Source organism: Marmota flaviventris, chromosome 5 (assembly GCF_047511675.1).
Source record: "Marmota flaviventris isolate mMarFla1 chromosome 5, mMarFla1.hap1, whole genome shotgun sequence".
Lineage (NCBI taxonomy): Eukaryota > Metazoa > Chordata > Mammalia > Rodentia > Sciuridae > Marmota > Marmota flaviventris.
Genome location: NC_092502.1, coordinates 56,304,063 through 56,329,857, shown reverse-complemented (window position 1 = coordinate 56,329,857; position 25,795 = coordinate 56,304,063). Strand labels below are relative to the sequence as shown.

Here is a 25,795-nt window from a genome sequence, read left to right as displayed (position 1 = left end):
CTTCTGGTTGTACATGATGTGGAGTTACCTGGTCATGTATTCAAATACAAAGATAGGAAAGTTATGTCTGATTAATTCTACTGCCCTTCCTATTTCCTCTTACCCCTCCTTTCCCCTCCCCTCCCCTTTGTCTAATCCAATGGACTTCTTCTACTCTTCCCCTTCCCACCCTCCCTTGTTGTGGGTTGGCATCCACATATCAGAGAAAACATTCAACCTTTGTTTTTTGGGGACTGCCTTATTTCACTTAGTATGAAAGTCTCCAGTTCCATCCATTACTGGCAAATGTTAAAATTTCATTCTTCTTTATGGCTAAGTAATATTCCATTGTGTATATATACTACATTTTCTTTATCTGTTCATGTGTTGAAGGACACCTGTGTTGGTTCTATAGCTTGGCTATTGTGAATTGAGCTGCTACCATGCTCAGGTTCTTTCCCTCCCTCGGCCCTAATGGTTCTGTCATCCAGTTACTCCATTCCCCTATTACCTGGCTGGAAGAGGAAGACTTTTTTCTTTCAGTCTTAGGGTCATTTTTGCTTTCTGTTTTACAGTCGTTCTTATCACCTACTAAAGAGGTACCATCACAATTGGATTTTGACCTGGGGAAATAAAATCCAGGAGATTATAAGATGAATTGTTTTATCCACTCATTATTTATTATAATAAATCTTGATTATTATACTATGTCACGCGAAAACCTGATGTTTATTTGTCTCTTCTAGATATCAGCAATCATTCCTGATACTCTAGGGCATTTACACAGCACGAGTCTCAAGTGAGTGGGGGATTAGAGCAGGCTACCAGCACAAACTGCAGAAATGATAACTTATTTATAAAAGGAGAAATGACAGTTGCGATGTGAAAGTAACCACATCATTTCAAAAGTATTTTCGTCAGTATAAAGAGGAGTATTTGAAGAAAATTACCAAATAAAATTAGAGCTATAATTCAATCAAAGAATATTTCTGTCTCAGAACCCATTAATATTTAACAAGTATTAATTGAGGGAGGCATTGTGCTAAATGCCTTGGGCACACAAGGCAGTCTTTATGTTTAGGGAGCCTGTGTGCACACGCAGCAGACATGGCTTTAAGAAGGCAGGACTTGATTCAGCAAGATGTATCAGAGGAGTTGGGAGAAGGTACAGAGACAGTAGGTCAAACAAGAGGCAAGGGAAAAGGAGGTCAACAGAACAATGTGGGCTTAATGAGTGGGGCCTAACAGGATGAGCAAGAATTGGGTATGAGGAAAAGAGAAACAAAACATCTCAGATGGGGGAAAATAGTAAGAGTGAAATCAGTTACAAAAAAACCAAAAACAATGTTTAGATCTGGGTCAAGTCTTCTTAGGTCCTGTCTTGTTAAGGGCAGAGGTCAGAGCTCCAGAACTTCTTTCTAAAGTGATTCTAGTTCTGGCTCTCCATTTTAGCAGATGTGGAATCTGAACATATATTCAATCCTATAGCTAAAAACAGTCCAAGTGAAATGCATATATGATTTCCAGAGGTAATATATGAACAAGTCTTATGATTGCATAATTGCCTGCTTATTTCTTGGGAGGAAATGATATACAAGAAATCCATGATTTTACATTATTATTCCTTAATATGAGGGCCTGTTCATATTTGGTTCAAAGTAGATTTAGGAAGAATATGAAATAATTTGGATGCCACAGAGGGGCAGAAATGACTGACATTAGACACGACACTAGGCTCTGATTTGCTTAGTTGTGAAAACACAGGCCATAGATGCCCTCGGCCCCTTCCAGCCCCAACAGTTCATGATCCCACCAGGCTCACAGCACAGGTTAAGTGCTGCTTAGCAACTCAAGGTAAATGATTGGGTTTCAGCTACAGGCCATTGAACCTATTTATACATATAAATTTCCGGGGAATTCTAGAGATCACATTTTGGAAACTGTGAGTAAATGTCTGTCCTCGAAAAGAAAATTATTCTTACAAATGTCAAATTACCAGTTATTCACACTCCTTCCTGATTTCAGTGTCATCACCTCTTCTGATTCAAATGAGTACCAACAGCATTGCCAAGGACATGTCCAGGTCTTCTGAAGACCACAGGCTGCATGTAGGCAGGAATGACAAGGTGAGCAGGTGACTCTACCTTGGGTAATTTCAAGCCACAGGGGGCTGTCTGTGTAGGGCTGACCTCTGGTGTGGAAAGCTTCTTTACTCTTGGGTTTTTTTTTCAACTGTGCCATTCTCAATGAGCATAGCCCCATGCAAAATTAAAGTGTGCAGCCTCTGCACAAAAATGATTAAGGATTTCCCGACAGTGCAAACAGAGCATTCGCCCCTGTGCCATAGCACAGGCCATGAGGCCACACAGTTTCCAGCGTGTCCTCCCTGATGCAATGTGCTGTTCTCATCTGAAGCCTGAGGAAGTTGGAGTAAAACCAATAATGTCTGCAAGGTGACTGTTGGAGCCAGTTGACACTGCTGAAAATTACATGAAATAATAACGTATTTTGTGCCCTTACGGAGAAACTCACTTGGTGAGTGAGGCAGGATGTTCTTACAAAAAACTACTGTAAAAGGGATGGAGAAAAGTGAGATGCCACAAGACAGGCATGCAGAAAAGATGGAGAAATAATTGGAAATCAGAGTCTGAAAAGAGAAATCTGGAAGCAGAGTTAAAACTTACGCTTGGTCCTGAATGAAGAATAGATTTGGAGAGAAGATATGGGCTGGGAGCCAGGAAAGAAGTGAAAAGAAGCAGTTAGTTAATTATTTGTTAGTAGGCGCCAAAAGAGGGAGAAGTTCTAATAATGGGCAGGGAGAGTGATTGCTCCTCAGCTGAGATTAAAAAAAAAAAAAAAAAAAACCACATTGGGGGCCAGAGATGTAACTCAGTGGCAGTGCACTTGCCTAGCATGTGAAAGGGCCTGGGCTCAATCTATGTATTTAAAAAACCAAACCAAACCAAAATAAAAAAAATCAAGAAAATCACAACCAAAAAACCCAAACAAAAAAATTGCACATTTACCTATCATTGACCATTGGTTTAGTTACTCTCTTTAAAGGGCTCAAAAGTAACTTTAAGTCCCTTCTTGGTAGTTGGTGTCTCGGAGACTGATGGAAACCACAGCTATATACCTCAAAGTCTCCCTTCCCCGCTAACTTCCCTCACAGCCCAGTCACAGACACAGGTGGCCTGGTGGATCACTGGGATGGGTTTTCCTCTGTTCTTTTCCATGGCTCCCAGGAAAGTGAGAAGCCAGGCCCAGAGGCTGAGCAGATGCTGCAACTGGCCAGCCTTGCCAGGTGCTTCATAAATCTGTGCTTGGGGGCTGGGGCTGTGGCTCAGCAGTAGCGCACCTGCCTGGCATGTGTGAGGCATTGGGTTCGATTCTCAGCACCACATATAAATAAATAAATAAAATGGAGGCCCATCAACAGCTAAAACAAACAAACAAATAGCTGACTGACTGACTGACTGAATGAATGAATGAATCAATCAATAAATCTGTGCTTGGGAGTGGGGCTTCCTGGCTTCATCAGTCTGCAAAATCAGTGCTTTCTGAAAAGGCTACCCGTACTTCAGAAGGCTGGGCAGGAGGAGAAAAAGAGGCTGCTAGAAAGAGATGAGAGAGGAAGCCAAGTGCCTGTGCCTGGCTGTCAAGGAAAAACACTCTGTTCTTTCCCAGAGGCCTTATTTGCCTACAGTCAGTCCACACTCTTCACACCAACCATAAAACTAGAAACCCCAGTCTTCCCACAACCCTGAGAACAAAGAGTCAAGTGAGGACTCACCGCAGGCAGATGCTTTTCTTCTGGTCTGGGGACTCGGCCTCCACCGAGGGGGTAGGGGACTGGGCTGTTGGACTCCTGCTGGTTTTCTTTTTGTCCTCCACACCATTTTCAGCCTCTGAGCTGGAGAAGAAAGAGAAACGCTTCACCTTAGACATCCAGAGGGAAGTGGAAGGAAAAAAACGGTGGAGTAACCTGGAGTTCTGGAGAGCAAATGATCTTGAATCCCCACTGACAGGCTGGTCAACTTGGACAGCTGTGCACTTTCCCAATCTCCATTCTGACCCCTCTGGGCTGGAGCCTCGAGGGCAATAGTTGCAGATCACAGCTACTTCACTTGAAAAGGCCGACTGTGTAAGGACTGCTCAGCTCCCAGGGCTGTGCCTGTGGGCCCTGCACCGCCCAGCTTTGGCCAGCCTAGGCGTGTGCTGGGCAGCAGATCACCTGGAGGATGGGAGGGCCCTGTGCGCAAGCGCTCTGGAACCCACAAGGGGTGGCTGCCTGCAGGTGCTGGGAACTCCCACCCACTCTGTTTGTACTTCTCTTATGTCACTTATCACCTTTTGTTGTAGTTATGAAGGTTCCACTTTGGGTTGTTGTTGTTTTAGCCAACCACTTCCCTAAGCAATTTACAGTCTTTAATCTTTACAACCACCCAGGCTGGATAGGATTGATTACCTTCATTTTACAGATGGGATATCTGAAGCTTTCATCAAATATGAACAAGTTTACAAAACTAGCATCTACCTTGGTTGAAATTCAAACTCAGTTCCGTTCACCTGTAAGGTATTTGTGTACACATTCTCTCTTTCAGTCTCTCTCCCCACTCAATCATCCATCCCCCAACCACTTACTCGTCCATTTATCCTTCTTACTAGCTCTTCAGTGTGAGAGCCCCATGGTGAAGTGGAAATCTGATTCATCTTTACACAAACCACAGGGTCAAGGATAGTGGCAGTATGTAGTCACGGTCAAGTGGTTTTGGAAAAACTAGATCTAACCCTGGTAAAAGAGTGGAAGAGAGTAGACAGGAAGGTGAGTCAAGAGAATTTGCACATTGAACAAATGGACAATGACCATCATGGTGTACACCACTTGGGTACAATTTCCAATGTGGGAAGTAGGAGAAAAGGAATATTCAGTTTTCTTTCTTTCTTTTTTTTTTTTTTTATGGTGTTGGGGATTGAACCCAGGGCCTTGTGCATGCAAGGCAAGCACTCTACCGACTGAGCTATATCCCCAAACCGAGTAAAGAAATATTGAGGGGAGAAAAGAAGGTGTTATTAAAGGATCAGAACTTCTTTGATGCCAGCAATGAACACGTAAGACATACTTTTGAGGATGTAAAAACACTGAGGTAGTTGAGCATAAAGTAAGACATAGTAAATGGCATTGCTATGACAGATTTCCTCATTTTAACCTTAATTTACCACCTATTAGATATTTCCACCTGCATATGAACAAGCAGGCAGGAAATGTTATTGGCTGGTTTAAGCTTTGCTGTTGCTTGCTTAGCCCTGTCACGCATAGAAACATTGTAGTCTATACTAGGAGTCCTATCCTAAAGTTGAAATCAAGAGCCAGTGTATCTGACAAACATAATCAACCAAGTAATAATTCCTATGAATGACTGATGTTCTCATTCTGTAGTTAGCATTTCTTCTTTTCTTTTTTTTTCCTAAGTAGACAAATATTGGAGAACAGAGATCCAACCTTTTACTTCTTTGGTTCTTCCAGTACTTAAAGCACTCAAGTATATTAAAAAGGCTTAGTTCTTATTTGCACTGCATTATGTGACAAAGATTACATGGGAGACCTTGAACTCTTATTAGAAAACATTGATTGGTTTAAAATAAAATAATCGAACTTTTAAATTTTAATACTAATTTAACTTACGAACTTAGAGTTTTCAAATTGTGAATTGGCCTTGGAGCACACCTTTGCCTCTTCTATTTATTCCCTAAGACACACATATTACTCCTATTCTTTAGGGGCATCAGACAGAAATCCACTTGAGAAGCACTCTTTAGGTAGGGAGACCAACTGTGTGTGGAACTTCAACAATCCATCTCAGCATTCATTTAAATATTTACTCAATTTTATGGGGGGATAGAACAAGATTTGGAGGCAGAGCCTTTGCTGTTCTGTATAGCCCTTTTGTATAGAAAGAGCCATTCCTGCTAAAAGCCACTCTGAAAAAGGTGTCCCTCTCTTGAGGCCACACCCCTGATACATAGACTGGCAGAGAGAAAGCTCCTCTTACATCCAGCACCAAGATGTAAAGAAAGCCCAGTTCCCTCTGGCTTTGAGCCCCTCCTTGACCTTGCCCTACCTGGTCAGGCACTTCAGTACTGAGTGTCACGTGGTGGTTCTGATTCAGGTGGACAGATTACAATATCTGTGCATCCTATCTGAACAATGTCTTGCAATACAAAACACACAGGCATGTTCGAGTTAAAAGAGGCTATTTCCAGATACCCTCCACCTGGCTCTTCCTTAAACTTGTGCTTGTCTTCAGTGCAGATTCTGTGCTTGAGGGCCCTACCAGGAGGACATTCTTCTCAAAGCCTCCCTGTAACTCACCTTGCCCCTAAACAATGAATGCCTTGATCTGTTAGCTTTTCACCCACGTCTTGTTATCCAATGACTATACCAAATTCCTTGCAGGCAGGGAACTTCTGTTTTTTGTTTTTTGTTTTCCCATAACACTCAGTTCTGCATTTTACTCACAGTGGTCATCACATGTTGATTGATGTGGGATTAATTACATATTGTCTCAAAGAGAAAGTGAGTTTCATCTATGGGTAAATTCCATGTTAGTTTAGTTTAGTTTTTTTTTTTTTTTAAGATGCTTTAGACTCAAACAAGCTAATTCCTAACAGCTGAGATTTTTTTCCCTGCCCCTTACCTTGGAGGTTTTGTCAAACCTAGACTGAAGCTCTGTAGAGTCCAAACACTAGGGACGTGCCTGTGTCTGAGAAGCAAAGTGTGGGAGGGGAAACGGAATGCTTCCTCAAGGACTCTCCGTAACTTTAAAGTTACTCTCCATTAAGCTGAACATTTTTATTTAAATCATGAAAATAAGAAAATCAGGGTTTTAAAGAATATTTTTAGTTGTAGATGGTCACAATAACTTTATTTTTTTTTTAATGTGGTGCCCAGAATCGAATCCAATGCCTCACACATGCTAGGCAAGCTCTCCACAACTAAGCCACAACCCCAGGCTGAATTTTATTTTATTTTTTAACAGAAAAACAAAGCCTTTTAAGTTCCCTTAATCTCCAACTAAGAGACTCAACTAGAAAACAATAAACAAAAATTTTTTTTTTCTTTCAACAAATATTTATTGAAATGGTCCCTGCTGGTAAGATGCTTGGAGCTTCAGGAGGATAAATGAGCTGACAGTTCTAAGCACCCATAGGAACAGCAGAAGATGGTGGAAACCATCACTTGGTGCTGGCAGGTTATTTCTTCTCCCATCTCCATTCCAGTTTATGCATCAGCTATGGGTCCTGAAAGCTCTTCAGTAGGAATTTCAGAGCAGTGAGACAGTCATGTTTACACCCACCAAGCCCAACTTCACCTACTAGGGGAAAGAATTTTTATTCAGCTAGGACAAGCTGGATTCAATAAAATGGTTACACAATCTAAAAATAAAAACCAGGTTGGACTATCCTTATCAATGGCCCAATATGGGTCACTGCCCAGACCTCAGTAGTCTGATGATGACATAAATTCAGATGTCACAATTTTTCAGAACTAGAAGTTTGACATAGAGTTAACTATCATTCCTCCTGGTGATAGTCTCTGTGAGTTTAAGGTAAACTCGACCCTCTTTTCTCTTGTCACCTCAGGTCCCGGGCCCTTTGCCCCTCCTGCTGAGAATGTATTGCACTCAGGTATCCTCACATGCAAGGCCAGGTAAATAAGGAGCCATCTGGCAGAAGCTATATTAAGCTGCAGCTCAGGTGAATAAAAACAAGCGTCTCACTGTGGTTTAGTGTTCCTTTCTAATTACGGCAGTAATTCCTGTGTTTGAGTCTACCTTCATGTTAAATTAGTGTTCGCAAAGGCATAAAAAAAAAAAAACCAAACCCACTAGATTCCTTACTCTAGTACAGGTGGGGGTAGTTTTACATCCACTATCATTAAAAAACAAACCAAAAAACCAACCACCCTCTGGTCATCATTTTTCAAACGACAGTTGTTACCAACAAAGAGGATCTCCACAGGATACATTTCTGGACACGGCCAGGGAAAGCAGAGTGTCGCGTGTTGTACTGAAAGCTCAGCTAGGACTGACTCACTAAGACCTGGGGACTCCTCACAGATCCTTCCTTGTTTCTGGTGTGTGCCTGCCTGTGGCTTCAAGGCTGAAGCAAAGACTGCAATACTTGGGAAGCAACTAGTTAACCAGCAGAGACAGAGGAAGTTTCTGGGAACTGCTGGGCAGCAGCTATAGTACAAACACAGACAGACATCTAGGAACCAAAAGAAGGAAGTAGCGTGGGGTGCAGAGGTGCCGAAGCAGGTAGAAGCTGAGCTGAGGACAGCTGGGTGACTCTTCAGCTTTTCTAATTTGGTAAACTTAGAATCTCCCAAGATAGATTTTTAGGTCAAAATGGCCTTCCATTTGTAACTCTAATATAGTAATATCTTTGTCTAGACACTTTAAATTAATTTGTCTATTTAAATATTTATTTCTGAATAGGTACCATAAGCACCAGTACAAAAGCTGAAAATTATAAATAAGGAAACAAATTTCCCTTTTACCCCCGTTTAGTGGTGGCCTGGTTTCTTTCTGCAAATGTACCTACTGTTCTTAGAAACTTGTGTTTTCTTCCTGGGACATCTGGGCATATGTGTGTGTGTGTGTCTGTTTTAAGTATAAATGACAGCTTTAGTATTCCACACCTTGTTTTGTTTTACTTACTGTATTTCAGTGTTCTTTTCCTTATCAGTATACAATAGATCTTCCTCATTCTTTTTAATGACTGCATAAGAGTTCCATTTGAATTAATGAACAATATTCAACCAGTTCCTTATCAATGGGCATTTAGTGGATTTTAGTCTTTTGCAAATACAAAGAACATTGCAACACGCGACTTTGTATTTTTATTATGTATGTGAATATACCTACGGTATAATTTCCTGTATATGCAACTGCTATGACAAAGGCATGTGATTTTAAAAATTTTATAGTTATTGCCAAACTGCCCTCAGTAGAGATTCTGTGACTCACATCACAATATATAGCTGTTTTTACACATTTGTGTTAATGAAGTGTTAAACTTAAAAATATGGCGCTGGGGCTGTAGTTCAGTGGCAGAGCACTTGCCTAGCATGTGTGAGGCACTGGGTTCAATCCTCAGCAACACACAAAAAATAAATAAATAAAATAAAGGCATGCTGTTCATCTACAACTATATTAAAAACATGTATTTATTTAAAAAGTGCCTAGCAGAGTACCTGATACATAGAATAACAATAATCATTTTAATAATGACTAGTGTTAAACTTTTTAAACAGGCCTTTACATTTATTTTAAGACAGATTCTCAGTAAATTGCTGAGACTGGCCTCCAACTTGTGATCCTCCTGCTTCAGCTTTCCAAGTTGCTGGATTACAGGTGTGCACCACTGTGCCAGGCTTTCTGATGACTTTTTGATAAAAACATTTAGGAAAAACAATTCTTATTATTACTGCCTCGTGGATTCTTGGCAACACTCTAGAACCGCCTTTGTTTTCAAGAGTTGGGGGTCTTACTATGCTGCCCAGGCTGGCCTTGAACTCCTGAGCTCAAGAGATCCTCTTGCCTCAGCCTCCCAGTAGTTGGAAAGTTAGGCATGCACCTCCAAGTGTGGCTTTTTAAATTAAAAAATCTTAAATATTTAGAAGAGTTAAGTGGATTTTCAGGGTCAGTGTGACATTAAAATAAGCCATTAATGACTAACTTTATTTTTTCTTGATAGACTTATAGACAGATACAAGGCAGATAGATAAAAATTTACCTCCCCTCTCTAGGGTGTATAAAATGAGGATTTCTAAAAGATGCAATAATTCTGATATAAGAATGATAGGAAACCATCATTAGAAGAGGTATTTCTCCAAATTTCTGAAATATGGGGAACAGAACATAAAGTACAATATTCACTCATGCAGCCAAGTAGTTTAGAGTATGGGCATCAGTGTGACATAAGAGAACAGAGACCTGTTTGTCAGCAATTCAGAGAGGTGCTATAGGAGGGGTAGGTGAGAAGTTGCTCAAAACATTAGATTTGAAGGTGTACCTGTGAGAAACCTTTGACAGCCCTCTCTCAGTCCCTGTGCTCAGACCCAAATGGCAGGCAGTTAAGAGTTTAGCCCAAGAGTGAAAATATCAGAAGTTTCATTTCTAAAAAACCTTAAAACCTGAGGTACAGAAACCAGGGTACCTAGTACAAGGGAGGGAGCCCCAGGTCACACCCCTGACCTTCCATTTTGAATAAGGCAGTCTTCAGACAGAAGCCATCTCCCTATCCATGGACAACAAAGGTCCAGGATAGATACTCTAATCTCTTCTTTTCCCCCTAATCCTTTGTTCTTAAATATGAAACAATAAGCAAAGATTGTCAGATCTTTAAGAAAACTTGTGAAAGTCTGAAAGAAAAGGCCAAGATAAACCTTGACAAATAAGACAGTAAAATCCTAAGGAAACTCACTGCAGAAACCAGAAGAAAATAAAAACAAACAAGCATAAAAGAAATATTAAAAAAAAAAAAAACCCAAAACAAATCCCCAAACCTAATTACTATCTTCAGAGAGAAGACAGTCCCCATAAAAAAGAACTTCAGTATCTTGGAGCAGAAAGGACCATTTTTTTTCCCAATTCTCCCAGAGTCCAAATCCTTAACATAACCTAACAAGGACTCCAGATCAGGAGGGTGCCCTATCCACTCTCCTAATCTCTCTGACCCTTGCTCACTCAGCCCAGCCACACCCCAAGATATGAGGAGAGATTTCTGTTGGCCTGCTCTCCTCAGAGAGTCACGCGATTTCCCTCCTCTCCTTCAAGTGGATACTAGAACGTCACCTTCGTCATGAGATCTATATATTAACCAAGGGCTGGGAGACATTCAGAAAGATAAAAGGCAAGAGGGCAAAAGAAGACACCTGTAAGGCAGGCACATGTATATTAAATGAACAGGGGTTCGAAAGAGAACAGAGAGGAGAGACGCAGGGAGCAAGGGAAAGAGAAAGCATTACTAAAGAAGAAAATGGGAGGGTGAAGGGCAGAGGCTACTGCTTTCTTATCCTAAAAAGTGGGAAGTTAAATTGATTTTAAAAAATGCATGAGAGAATAGGAAGGGGTATTATGCCATTTAAAACTGGGAGTAGGGGGCTGGGGACTGAACCTCAGTGGTAGAATGTGCTTAGCATGCACAAGGCCCTGAGCTCAATTCCCAGCACCAAAAAAGAAGAAGAAGAAGAAAAAAATTGGAGTTGGAAGAGAGAGAGGTCAGCAGTGTCAGTGAGCTGAGTCTTTTCCATCAAAACAGGAAGTTGAGAGATAAGGTTTAAAATTCATAAAGCAAGAAAGAGCAGGAGACATATATTTTTACAGATAGTAAGGTGACTAATTCAATTTAAATCCATACTGTTAAAAGTGGCAACCACTTTTAGTCACGGATGGGTGAGGTGGTATTGACTTCATCACAAAATTTTAGTGCATTACATCATTTAGGTAAACATTCTAAAAATTAAAAAAAAATCTTTATTAATATCCCTGTAGATAAAGTGTAAAATGCAGAGTGAATAACAAAAATAGATCAATCTACTATCTTCGGAGGAGTTCATACCCTGTGTAAAACCCAATGCCAGATTCTGTGTTTTCAAGGTACTTAGCTTTTACTAGGAATTTTATTTGAGCGCACAAAGAACAACACAGATGATAAGCATAAAGAAATCAGGAATTCATTTCTTCTAATTGTAAAGAGAATGAAGGATGTTTTGTAAAAGAAATAAGCACAGCATTGTGTGGGCATGAGGCGACCTATCTTTCTCAATTAAACAAAAAAAAAAAAGAAAAGAAAGAAAACCCACAAAGTAAGTGCCAGAAACATATTTCAGTCCAATAAAGTAGAAATGTAAATAATATCTCTATTTGTCTTATAAACCAGTAAAAACAAAATAGTTCCTTAGATTGGAAAAACTAAAATCTTCCATTACTACCTGGCAGTCTTAAGTACCCCTTCTGCCCACAGAATGCCAAAATTGTGCAGAACTGATTGTAGAAGGATTGACATTTGAGCTGGGTACATATGATTTGGAGGGGCAGAGATACCAGAAGGGATAAGAAACATGAAGAAAGTCAGAAGTTAAATCATACCAAGGAGGAGTCACATGCTTACAAGGAAATCTAGCAGCTTGGTGTTTTCTCAAGTACAGGCAGCAGGAAGGAAGCAGCAGTAGTTAGGTGGCCATGAAGCTTGATTCCTGACGGGAAAGAGCTGCTTTTAGACTTTGATTGGCAGTCAGGATTAACTGAAGATTTGTAAAAAGGGGGAATGAAAGGACCAGATATTCAGTACCCACTTTTCCCCATACACCTCACGAAGAGTCTGATGAGATGTACTTCTGTAGGATTATTCTCATGTTGGTGTACAAGAACTGGGGAGGCTGGAGACAGAAAATGGAAAGGCAGATGAGGGATGCATTGGAAGGCAGGAAGCAGAGCCTGTACTGGAGAAATACTCCAGAGATAACACCAAAATGAATGGGGAGAAAGCAACAGAGAGAAATCCTGAGGTTATCTGGGGGATGGTATCCATGGCACTGCTACTATGAACAGTTACAGGAACACAAGAGGAAGGAATTTTTAGGTCTGTTTTAGATATAATAGAAAGAACATTGTTACTAACAGCCTAAAAAACTGAAAGAGCCTAGAAGAAATGAACAATTTTCAAAAGAGTAAACGACTTTTCAGAGGAAGATTTGTGCCAGCTTGAAAAGTAATTCTGTTGAGTCCCAAGACACTGCCACAGCAGAATAACACCTCAATCTCATGCAACAGCAGGGCTGGAGGATGGTGTAGCTGAGGCCTCCATCTGGCTCCAATGCACTTCTTTAATCTGATCTCACAGAGCTCGCTCTCTGCTCCCATTAAAAATGGGCAAGTCACTGTCCCATTTCCTCCTTCACATTTACTCCCAAGTCTGTTTTTCTAAATCATTACTTTTCTCAAAGCTTGAGGCAACTCACATTATTCCACAAAGTGTTTGATTCAAGATTCTGATTTCAGAAGGGACAGAAAACTAGCTTATGTTAAACACAAACAAATAAACAAATAAAAAACAGCCCCCAAGAGTTTCGTTGGTGCCTTAAAATGAAGTCCACAGCTGCAGCTGCCGAAGTTGCCCCTTCCACCCCTGGAACATGCAGCAATGATCTCCAATCTCTGGGGTGTCCCTCTCCAAGTCTTGGGACATCAATGCCTGATTCATTCTCCTGAGACATCGCCTCCATTATATCATGCCGCTGCTCCTGAGCCAACAATGGCTTTCTATGAGCATCAGATGAGGCCTCTGGACATGAGCCATGACCCTCCAGAGTTTCCCAGTCCCCCTTTTTCTACTTTTCAAAAAGAAATTCTCCATTCCAGGCCTGACTGTGGGTCCTTACACCATGCCCTAGGTTATGTCCCATTCCATCCTCCCTCCATGTACTATTGGCCTGCAATGCCCTTCCTGCTTCCCCAACACTGCCATATTTCCAGTCTTAGGACAGTCCAATTACACCCTCCTTTTCTCCCTGCTGTATTTCCAATGTCTGGATGTGAAATTGTGCAATTAATTCTTGTTGATCGGATAACTGAGATATTTTGCAATACAAGACAAAAATCCATATTTTTAAAAAAGGCTTGGGCTTACATTTTTGTCTTGAAATGTACCTGGTAACATCCCTCCCAAATGTGGTGAGCAGTTGTATTGGAAGAGGGCCTTGCTGAGAGCTGGGGTGGGAGGAGGAAAAGTGCAATCTTTTCACTTTCCCTCTGCTGAATTAACATTGTGTGTAAACTTATCCTTCAAACTGACTGTTAGGTGAGCAATATTTTGAAACCATATGAAAATACTGCCTTTATTACTGGAAGAAATAACAATACTAAGCAAAACCATAATCGAGCTAAATAACTTCTCAGCAGTGGCATTTTGAGGCCAAGCACTGTTGGAAAACAATAAAGGAAAATGACAAGAAAATCCATGAAGGAGGCAGAACTGACTTCTCTCATTTCCCGTCAAGGTAGACTGATGCTGCTGATAGTTCTCTTTTGTTACTCACAACCTGAGCACGTAAGTAAATATCATTTTGCATTGCTTAATCCTAACAAAATTCCTGTAAATATATACTGAATACGTCTCAGTTATCAAATCAGAATATAACCTCCTCAGGGGCCAAGACTTTAAATATTTTTCATATTTCTATTTCCATTCCCTTTTGAAACTGTTATTCTGCTAGTAATTGCTGACTACCAGAATAAGCCCCTTTTCATACACCTAAGATATATTATATGGCATCTATTGGGTTAAGGTTTTTGGCCTGAGGCATCTATTTCGGGAAAAACAGATTTTTAAAATATAATGAAAACCTTACCCAAACTGAAAGACAGAAATGCACAAGAACATAACATAATGTCCAGGAAAAACAATGTAGATTAAGTACAATTAACAAATCTTCAGCTATTAGGGTAAATATTTAAAATATCATGCATATCAAATAAAATTAGAAAGTAGCTCAGGTCCTTTAGAAATAGCTATGGATTATGGAAAGCAACGTAGTCTTTGGAAATATCTTTTTTGGAGGTGATATAAGAAATATGCCATGTAATAAATCAAAATAGCCACTTGGAATTAAAGACAATTCTGAATGATAAAATGAAGCAAAGCTCTTTACATAAACCAGACTTGCAACAGGTCAAATTTATAAGTGATCCTATCTTTAAGAGTAGGAATCATGGAGTTTAATAGCAGCTAAGTTCTTTCACCTGTCTTTGGGTAAGGCCATCTAAAATTTTCATTATGAAAATCTGGTCTACACCAAAAGCGATCCTATATGCTTGATAAATAGCCACATGTATAGTTTTTGAACTTCCACCTGGTAGGGAAGAACAAACATAGGCATGGGCCCTATTTCCAATACACAGAGTTGAGATGAAGAGATTAAACACATGGATAAAACCCAAAACCCATTGTGCTATCAATTCTATTATAACTCAAAATAATGTTGGCAGTGTTCCTTGGGATTTTCAGAATTAAGTGAGGTCCATCATAGAGGAAATCAGTTTGGAACCCTGTTTTGAAAGAACAAAAGACCAAGATAGTACAAAACTGGGAGATTGAGGATTTCAGGCTAAAGTCATAAAAAGTTATAGCATGCAAAGAATGAGAAAGAACAGTATGTGGGTCCTCAGGAATGACAAAGAGAGGCAGCATTTGTAGAATGAGGACTGGGAGGTAAGCAGAATGCTAAGGAATTGCATGGCTGAGGTGTTGATGGGGGGCGGAGGGTGCAGTTGAGCAGAGGACTTCTAGTTGGGACAATAACAGGTCTTGCCACGATTTTGAGATGAGACATTTTATGAAAATGATACACCACTGAGAAAAATGATTGTGTATCTTCTGATAGATGGGTATGGCAAGAGAATAATGTCAGTAATGCTATGGTGTGAATGTTTGTGTTTCCACAAAATTCTTACATTGCCCTCTAAATGCCCAAGGTGAGAGCATTAAGAGTTGTTCCCTTCGGAAGATCCTTGGGTCACAAGAGTGGAACCCGGGCTGGGGCTGAAGCTCAGTGGCAGAGTGCTTGCCTAGCATGTGTGAGGCACTGGGTTTAATCCTGAGCACCACATGAAAATAAACAAATAAAATAAAGGTGTGATACCCATACACAACTACAAAAAAAAAATTAGAAGGAAAAAAAAAGTAGAACCCTCACAAGTGGGACGCAGGCATGAATATGACAATATGAAACTTATTCTGCTGTATAATTCATATGCACTAATTTTAAAAAAAGCATACATCACCATGTCAAAAAAAAAAAAAAAAACCAGACAATAGAAGACTGAGGGAGTGTACAGCCTCCATAAGGATACAGTAAAATGACAGGTGTCCACAAAGCAGGAAGCAGGTCCTTACTAAATAGGAAATTTCCTGGCATCATTTTTTGGGGAGGGAGGGTACCAGGGATTGAACTGAGGGGCATTTGACTGCTGAGCCACATCCCCAGACCTATTTCATATTTTATTTAGAGTCAGAGTCTCACTGAGTTGCTTAGTGCCTCGCTTTTGCTGAGGCTGGCTTTGAACTTGTGATCCTCCTGCCTCTCCTGAACCACTGGGATTAGAGGTGTGAGCCACTGTGTCCGGCTCCTGGTATCTTGATCTTGGACTTTCAGCTCCCAGAACTGTGAGAAGTTCTGTTGTTTATAAGCTACCTAGTTTACAGTGTTTTGTCATACCACCGATAACAGATGAAGATATTAGGTTTTTTGCTTCCAGGAATAGAATGAATGAGGATCAGGTAGAAAGTGAAAGAAGGAAAGAGGTGCCCCAGAGAGGCCTTGCTAATACACTTTGTAGGCAGGACATTCCTTCATGTAAATCCTCTTAAGTTTCAATTCTCTTGTTATGACCTTAGTGAAATTATACCCACGATAACAAATTTTATTGAGGGGAAGAGGGAGCAGAATAGATTATGCCAGAAATACGTGTATTTGGCCAGAAAGGAACATCATACCTATTAATAGTGCTCTAACATTTAACGTTAAAACAGACAAGTGAAAACGAGGGCCATTAGGAGAAAACTCGGAAGAGACAAATGTTTGCTTTTGTTTTGAGAACTGTTCCTGTCCCCATGGAGCTGAGCTGTACTACTCTGGCCCTCACCGGGGGGAGTAGGCAATTGGACCTGCAGCACTGGAGGGAAGAACAGCCTCCTGTCACCCTGGCTGGCAGCCGTGATGACTAAAGCCCTTCCCTTCCTCTTACACTCTTTATTTCCTGTAACTCTGTCTTTCTGTTCCATGTGGGACAGTAAAAAATAGATCAAAAGTCAGAGTGAGTTCAAAGACCAAGATGTGTGGGCAAGACCAAGATGTGTGGGCACCACTGTAGACTTAAAGGCACTGAGAATCCAAAACAGTATGGAGTGCTCCAGAAACCTGGCACTGCTGTTTCTCCCTCTCTCAAACTCCCCATTTCTACCCCCTCTGCTTCCTGTATTCTGATTTCATAGTTCGGACTGGATGCGTCTGAGGGCAGCACAGGACATCCATAGGGGCTGTGCCATACTGGAACTTGCAAGTCATACCAAGTAACTAACATATCTTGGATTGTATGGATGTCATTAGCACATTCTTTGTTAAAATGCCATGTATTATTAAAACTCAGGACTCTTCCAAGAAAAAAATTAGCAGAGTACAGTGGTGCATTCCTGTAATCCTAGCTACTTGAGGGACGCTGAGGCAGGAAGATCACTGGAGCCCAGGAGTTTGAGGCTAACCTGGGCAACATGGCAATACCCAACATGAAAAATGGAATTACAAATATAAAAAAAAACTAGATAAAAAATTAATAGGACTGAACTTCTAGGAAAGGCACTGTTGTTTCTTAAGAATAGGACAATTATATATTAGATAAAGCAGTTTTCTTTAGAAAGCTTTGCTTTAACCAAAACACTCCCAAACTAGACACATACTACCCCCTGACAAAAAAATAAGAGTACGGTTTTTATTATTTGCATTTTGAGTGAGGTTTTAACAAATGTAATGTAATCTACCTAGGAAAGCAAATGTTTCTTAAATGTATTTGGCTTTTCCTAGAATTTATCATATTCTGCATATCATATTATACATATTAGTATCAATATCTAATTAGTATCATATTCTATATATCATATTGTACATATTAGTTGTCAATAATATAGAGTTGTTCCATATTATTATTAGCATAGCAAAATTTTAAAATATACAGTTATAGTTATATATGTATCAATATGGAATAATTGCAGAATTAGTGATAATTCCTCACTATTATTGAAAAGAGATGTTTATCCCAATATTTTAAATACAATTAACTTGTACAGGATAGGAATATTAGATTTAATGTAATTTATACATGATAGTACCTCTTTTAAGGAAATAAACATTGATTCTGAACAGATTTTAGTCTTACTTCTGACATCCATATTTCCTATCCTTAATTTCTCCCACCACAAATATGTATTTTCTCTATCTGCATGAAGAACGTGTTGCTTTGGAAAACACACCTTCTTTGTTTTTTCCTTCTTTCTTGCCACTCCTTCCTACTGGATTTTCCAGATGACTACACTTGCATTATATCTTGCTATCCTCAAAGAATACCTGCACCCATGATGGTCCTGCCAATCTCTGGGGTATGCATGTGAGACAGGTGCTACCCACACTCCACAGAGAAGGAAACAAAGGTAAGGACACTAAGAACCACACATCTGCAGCCTCAGTGATCGAGCCTCTGTTATTCTCATACTTTGTCTATCTTTTGCTCAGCAAGCCCAGCCACACACCAGAGCCTGTGGATTTCACCTCCTTAATATTTTTTACTTAAGTTTCCTCCTTTTCTTTCTTTAGTTGGTTGGCTTAGCTAGTAATGTCCTTAAAGTCTCCTGCCTGAGCCACTTGTCCCTCCCAACTTCAGAGTTGTATGTGACACCTTCTCCTTTCATCTGTGTGGAAGATCACTTTGCTTCTTTGAAAAGCTCCAAAATGATCACATCATTCCTTCACCCTCTTTAAAATCTTATGGTTATCAGTTATCAGTTGCTAATGAAGATGAGTACAGCAAACAGGTCCTCTCCATTCTGACACTTCCCTTTCTGACTCTTAAAATGTTGTCATGCTTCTCCCAAACACACTGTGCTTGGGCTGCTAATGCCCTCTCTTGAGGTCTCCCCAGAGCACTGCACATCTTTCAAAACTTATCTCTGGCTGGGTCACCCCCTAGATGAAGCCTGCTCCAATCTCCTTTATAGTTTTATACTAGGTTTATTTAAAAATTATGAATGGGCTACTGTTTGCTTGTCTTTCCTTTGCTTAGACCATAAGCCTCGGAAGGATAGAGTTGTGGTCTTATCACATCTCTTATCCCTACAAAGATGCTCAATTCATCTACCTCCAGTACTTCCTGTTCTTGAACTCAGCCTTAAAGGTCAGATTTGCTGATTTCTGGCCTACAGTCCTTTTTGGCTATGTTGGACAGTAATAAATAGCAACAGGAAGGGATGTATTTCACTTGAAATTCCTGGGCTTGGGAAGACTGGCATGGGAGCCAGAGAACTTTTCTTCTGGGGGCTAAATCCTGTTCTGGAAACTTAGACTAAACATGTGAGGGCAGTTTGGGTGGGGCAACAGCTACCTATCCAATTCTTTCACACAAAGATAAAATAGAAGTCTCCTGCAAAAGTCGCGGGTAAGGAAGAAACATTTCCATTGAGGAAGCTTTACCATTCCTTCCCATAGAACTGGGTGAAAGGTAGGGGAGTTGGCCTAGTTACGAGGCTGATGACTTTGTCAACCCTGCTGGGAGGGACCTTAGTGCCTTAGTTTGCTTTGCTTTGTTAGAATTTAAAGGGTGATGTCTAGATATTGCAGACTGCAAGAAACTGGAAGAAAATGGGGTTTGTTTTTCTTCACTCTACTCCATTTCAGAAATGGAGAAGGCTCTAGAAGAAGAATCTCTATCCCATGATCTGTGGCTTCCTAAGAGTAGCCAAAGGCAGTTTCTGGGAGTAGCATCTTTGAAAGGGATGTTTATCATATTTTGGTATCTTAATAAGAGCCTGGACTTTCCTGCCTCCCCACCAGCCCTCCCTGTCATAGCCTGTGTCTCTGTCAGATCTCTGTCATAGCTGCTCTTTGTCAGATCTTTCTCAAATTTAGAAAACCCAGACTTTCCCCCTCTTCCATTTAAAAAAGCTTTGAGGAAAGGAGACTTAGGGTATATATGCATTTTCTTTCCGATGAAAGAAGTTACAAATCATTGATAAAAGGAATAGTGGCAATACTTGAAAATCAGTCATGGTTGCTGTTGGGTTTCATAGAAAAACTCAGACGGGTCTACCTTTTGAGATTAATAAATTTACAGCATAACTGAGTAATTAAGGGTAGTCACTTAAAGTTGACAGAATAGTATAAACCTGAAAGTTAAACTTGTTTAATCTATATCCAAGCCCACTACTTACACTTCTTATTTATTTTGAAGCAAATCCCCCAGAACATTATTTTTTCATCTGTTAACTACTACAGTACATAGTTCCAGATTGTTTCTTTAAAAACAACAACAATAAAAAAACCCAAACAAACTAATATATTGAGCCCCAAAAAGATCAGAAACTATAATTGATTTTTTAAAATGAGTGAAACCTAGCCACCCTGCAGGGTAGGTATCAGCTCTATATGGTAGGATTCAGGTCTGGAGTAGACTAAGGCAGCTGTAGGCATGTGGCTGGGTATTTGGGTACCTGGAAAGGGACTCAGGAAGGTCACATTCCCTGAACTAGTCCAGATGGCTGGGGCCAGCAGAGATGTAGGAGGCATCCTCTTGGATATCCCCTGGGACCATACCCTTTTCTCTTGGGGGCTACCTGCTCTGGCTATTCTGTGGGGAGGAAAAAACAGAAATGACATTCCCTAATCTCAACATCTGGGCCAGTAATCTGGCTTCCTTGAAGATAAAGGAAGAAAGATTCCCAATTACACAGAACAATATAAAGCAGTTATAATTGTGAACAGAATGTATCAAAGGGGATGAGCTTCCATGACTTGGTTGAAAGATGGAGCCATACCTGCATCCTGTCTGGGCCTTATGTGGCAGCTACTCCTATCCTGTAACCTTTGCCCCACAGCCAATGGACAGTGTTGAGAGAAGCCTAAGTAATGGCAGACGCCGGCGAGGTGTCAGTCCATCAACACCGTGTGTCAGCAAGGCCTGGGGCTATGCTGGTATTAGACTGTCTGGGCTTTCATACAGGCATGTTCACCTGTCTTTGTGATTTGCAGGGTTAGGTTGACCTCGGAACAGTCTTGTAGCCATTTGAAAAAATGAGCAGTATGTGGATTTGAAACAAAATATGGAGTTCTAGATGCAAGAGTCAGTTCTCTCAGAAGTATGTGATTCTCAAATGACACTTGACCCTTATCCTTGCAAGAAGTTCTTTGAAAAAAAAAAAACCTATAGAATTCTGTTCACGAAAAACAGCTTGTATGCAAAAATAATTCCAATCCTATCCAGATACCAAATGGGCAGGTTACTTTAGAAAGAGCACTGAGGAAATCTCTTCTAAGCTAGAGGGCCAGCTTGTTTTTAAGGCAGACATCTGCACAGTATGGTTTGCTCAATAGTGAGAGATAATGGGAAGGACCCCTCTCTGTAGAGCTCCTGAACCCTCTCACCACCATTCTTGTATCTGGCCTCTTACCCCAGTGTGGCCATTGGGCCTCTTACTCCAGTGTGCTCCATTTATATTTCTTTGGAATTATCTTTAGAAGAGGTAGGCCAGTATTAGTGGTGAGGGTAGCGGTGATGAATGGTGGAGGGTATATGTCTCTTTTGCAGCTCATAATTTTGTTGTGAATATAACAGTATGAATGTATGAAGTCACTGGTGGAGTCCCCATCAAAGCTGAGAGAAGACTGATTTATACATAGAAGACAACAAAGGTACAGTGGTCCCGCTTTACCCATGGAAGGCACACCCTGAAACCTCTAATGGACGTCTGAAACTTCAGATTGTACTGAACCCTATATATAATATACTTTTTCTCTTACGTACATACCTATGATAAAATTTAATTTATAAATTAGGCACAGTAAGCAGTTAATTGTAATTACTACTAATAAAACACAACATTATAAAAAATATACTGTAATAAAACTGCCAATATTACTGTTCTTATGCTTTAGAGCTGTTATTAATTAAGTAAGTAAGGGTTACTCGAACACTTCCACTATGATAGCATGACTGTCAGTAGCAGTGAAACCAGCTACTAAGTGACTAACGGATAGGTAGTATATAGAGCGGATATGCTGGAAAATGGGTGGTTTGTGCCCTCGTGGGATGGAGTAGAAGGCAAGGAATCTTGTTGTCCTGCTCAGAAATGTATGCAATTTAAAACATAAATTATTTATTTCTGGAATTTTCCATTTAATATTTTTTTAAAGCATGGATAACCAAAACAGCTCTTGTGCATTAAAGTTATCGATAATGTTAACATAACTAGAAGAACAGCAAGTAACTGGACAAAGGGGACAAAGGGGTAAAGAGATGTGAGACAGGAAGTGGGAGGGTCCTGACCCTCCAGATTTTGCCTGGAGGGTCCTTATTGGCTTTTCTAGTTAGTGGGACTCTGGCTCAGCAAAGAAAATACACAGACTGCAACACTTATTAAGACTGAGAATATAAATTAGACTAAAGAACTTTCCTTTTCTCTACTATGGGTCATTTCAAGTGCACTTAAGTGATACGGTAAACTGTCTGTGAACTCCATAAACTAATGGTTCTCAAAGTGTGGCCAAAGGACCTTCTGTGTTGGAACTAACAGGGGCTGAAGAAAGACCGCCTTGTAAAAATGCACTCCTTAGCCCTACTTCATACCTCTTTAAAGTCTTATAACCATGAAAATCTTGGAATCATTGAACTGAATATCAACCAAGCTGAGATTATTGGGACAAATGGAAAGCAAATTTCCTTTTTTCTTTCACCCAGCAATGTTATTAGGGAAATTGGGAGACATTTATCAGCACAAATCAGGGCTATGGAAAAACAATCCCTAATAATGATGAATCTGTAGTGCTAGCTTTAGGAATAAAGTTTCTATATTAGATACACAATTCAAAATCAAAGTATGAACCACTTTTGGGTTTTACTTGGGAGACACAATTACTGGTCATTTTTATTTTTTGTTTGATTTGTGGTTGTTACGGTTTCCACCACAAGCTTCTTAGAATCATAGGTATTAATTTTTAAAACATTCTTGGAGAAGGAATAAGGACCGCATTTCATTTTGAGATACCCAGTATGTGTGGTATATTAAATGTTTAGGGAGGGATTTTGAGCAGGAGGGTTACAGAAAAATCTAGAAGACTTATAATGTAAACATGTGACTGACTATACATTGGAAAATGAATTTTAAATATGGTTTTGAAGCATTTGTTTCAAAACTATGGCTGACATTAATTTTTTGGGCGAAGAAGGTGGTGAAAATGAGATTAGGAGTCTGGGGGTCCATGTACTAAATTCAAATCCTGTGTCTGTTTCTATTTTTCCTGGTATTCAGGGGGACAGTTAACTTCTCTGAACTGTCTTCATACACATATCAGGAAAAATAATTCCTTCTGCCTTAGGATGTTGTGAGACTTTTAAAAAAAATTAAATGTTTTATATTTGAAAAACACACAAATATATTAAAAATATTTTTTTAAAAACTTGTTTTTGCCATACAAAAAGTGTTCTGAATTGATTTAAAATTTTTAATGCTAGGAAACAAAACATTGAATAGATATAATCCCGTGATCCACTCTCACAATTATCACATGATTTCTTTTCGGTTTAGTAGTAAAATGGTTGGAATTCAGAAGTATATTTCATTAAGAGCTTCCAATAACCTGGCTCACACACTTCTAAGAAAATTCTCATTGGAGGAGCTTTTCTCATTAAAATTAAAACATATTTTCCATTTACAAATTTTTATTGTAGGGATTAGCCATTGAAATGATAACTGTGAAATGTTCTATGTGCCAGCATTAGTAGCTATGGTTCTCCCTAGTAAGGATGATCAAATGACCTAAATATGAGGAGGGATAGGAAAGAAACAGGGGGAGGTAGGCTGGGAGATTCCTGCTGATTTCAATGAACAGAAATATTTATGTGGAATTTTACACAATTGAATCATGTTATATGAATTTTTTGTATTTCACAATTAAAAAACATTAGAAATATTCCTGAGATTATTTTGCTCAAATGAATAGACATAAACGCCACCTTTCATAGATGCTATGAAATATCCCACTATATTTCTGTGTAGTTCACTAAGCTAATCCAAAATTGATGGTCTTTATAGTGCTTTACTTTATTATCACATTTTTTATTTTGGTTAAATTTGTCAATCTTTTTTTTTTTTTTTAATTTCTGAATTTACTTCCATGCACAGCAAGACTTTTCCTACTTCAAGATTATATAGTGGTTCTTATTTTCTTCTAGTATTTCATGGTTCTTACTTTTTGGTGTTTGAACACTTGATCAATCAGAAACTAATTTTAGTTATAGAGTGAATAGGTTTCCAGCTCTAATTTCTCCCATATGGTTGGCCTCTTGTCTCATCTTTTCCTCACAGTTTTGAAAATACTTCCAGATATATCTGAATTTCTTTCTGAGCCTTCATCAGGATAGTTTCACCATGATAAGCTATAGATCTATTTTACCATCATTCAGATTTTTGCCTGGATATCCTTGTTCTTTCAGAAAAAATTTTAGGATCATTCCATAATGTTTTCTTGAGTCTGACCTTTGTTGGAGTTGCATTAAACTTATAAATTTAAGGAACACTTTGTAATGTTAAAGTCTCTTTTTAAAAAAAATTTTGAATTTGTTCTAATTAATTATATATGACAGTAAAATGCATTTTGGCACATTATATATAAATGGAGTATAACTTCTCATTCTTCTGGTTGTACATGATGTAGAGTTACCCAAGTCATGTAATCATATATGCACATAGGGTAATTATGTCCAATTAATTCTACTATCCTTCCTATCCCATATCTGCTCTCCTCCCTCTACTCCCCTCTGTCTAATCCAGAGTACTTCTGTTCTCCATCCTGCCCTCCCCTCTTATTGTGACTTAGCATCTGCTTATCAGAGAAAACATTCAGCCTTTGGTTCTTTGGGATTGGCTTATTTCACTTAGCATAACATTCTCCAGTCCCATGCATTTACTGGCAAATGCTATAATTTCATTCTTTAAGGCTGAGTAATATTCCGTTGTGTATATATACCACAATTCTTTTTCCATTCATCAGTTGAAGGGCACCTGGGTTGGTTCCACAGTTTAGCTATTGTGAATTGAGCTGCTATAATCATTGATGTGGCCACACACTGTAATATGCTGATTTTAAGGGCTGACTGAAGTTGTAGCTCAGTGGCAAAGTGCTTGCCTTGCACATGTGAGGCACTGGGTTTGATCCTCAGCACCACATAAAAATAAATAAACAAAATAAAGATATCGTGTCCATCTACAACTAAAAAAAGAATATTTTTTTAAAAAATATGCTGATTTTAAGTCCTTTGGGCATAAACCTAGGAGTGGGATAACTGGGTCAAATGGTAATTCCATTCCAAGTTTTCTGAGGAATCTCCATATTACTTTCCATAGTGGTTGTACCAATTTGCAGTCCCAAAGTTCTGAAGAAGGTAAACAATTATTCAAGTTATACTTTTAGTAGTTACATTGTTTTACTTTAAGTCCTATTAAATTTATCTCTAGGCATTTTATATTTTAGGATTCTTATCCATAACTCTTTTTCCAATTTCTTTTTTAAAATTTGGTAAGAAAGCTATTTGGTTTGACTTAAAATTTGGTAAGTCAGCCAGCTTACTGAATTCTCTTGTTTCTAATTGCTTTTGTTGTTAGTTCACTTGAATAAAAAAATACTGTATAATAAAATTTCACCTCTGTTCAAACTTGTATATTGAGAAAGTCCAACCTCCTACAGGTCACTCTTATCCTAGGTGTCTTTGATTTTCCTTATTGCTTTCGTTCTCTGATATATGCTCCCTTTTTAATTTTTTGGCACTAATAACTGAACCCAGGGGTGCTTTAACACTGAGCGACATCCCCAGTCCTTTAAAAAATATTTGTAATTTTTTCTTTTGAGATAGGGTCTTACTGAGTTGCTGAGGTTTGCCCCAAATCACCTAGGCTGGTTTTGAAGTTGTGATCCTCATTCCTCAGCCTCCTG

At 39.4% G+C, this 25,795-nt stretch overlaps 1 protein-coding gene across 1 annotated transcript in view; it reads right to left on the bottom strand.

Annotated features, from left to right (window-relative positions):
* The window catches only part of Gramd2b (GRAM domain containing 2B), a 68,412-nt gene that overhangs the window by 24,117 nt on the left and 18,500 nt on the right, over positions 1 to 25,795 (bottom strand). Inside the window, exons 2-3 of the mRNA XM_027949298.3 lie at positions 3,773 to 3,892; positions 491 to 602 (exon numbers count right to left, since the gene is read on the bottom strand). Coding sequence (XP_027805099.1) covers positions 491 to 602; positions 3,773 to 3,892 — 232 coding nt within the window. The remainder of the gene's footprint in view (positions 1 to 490; positions 603 to 3,772; positions 3,893 to 25,795) is intronic.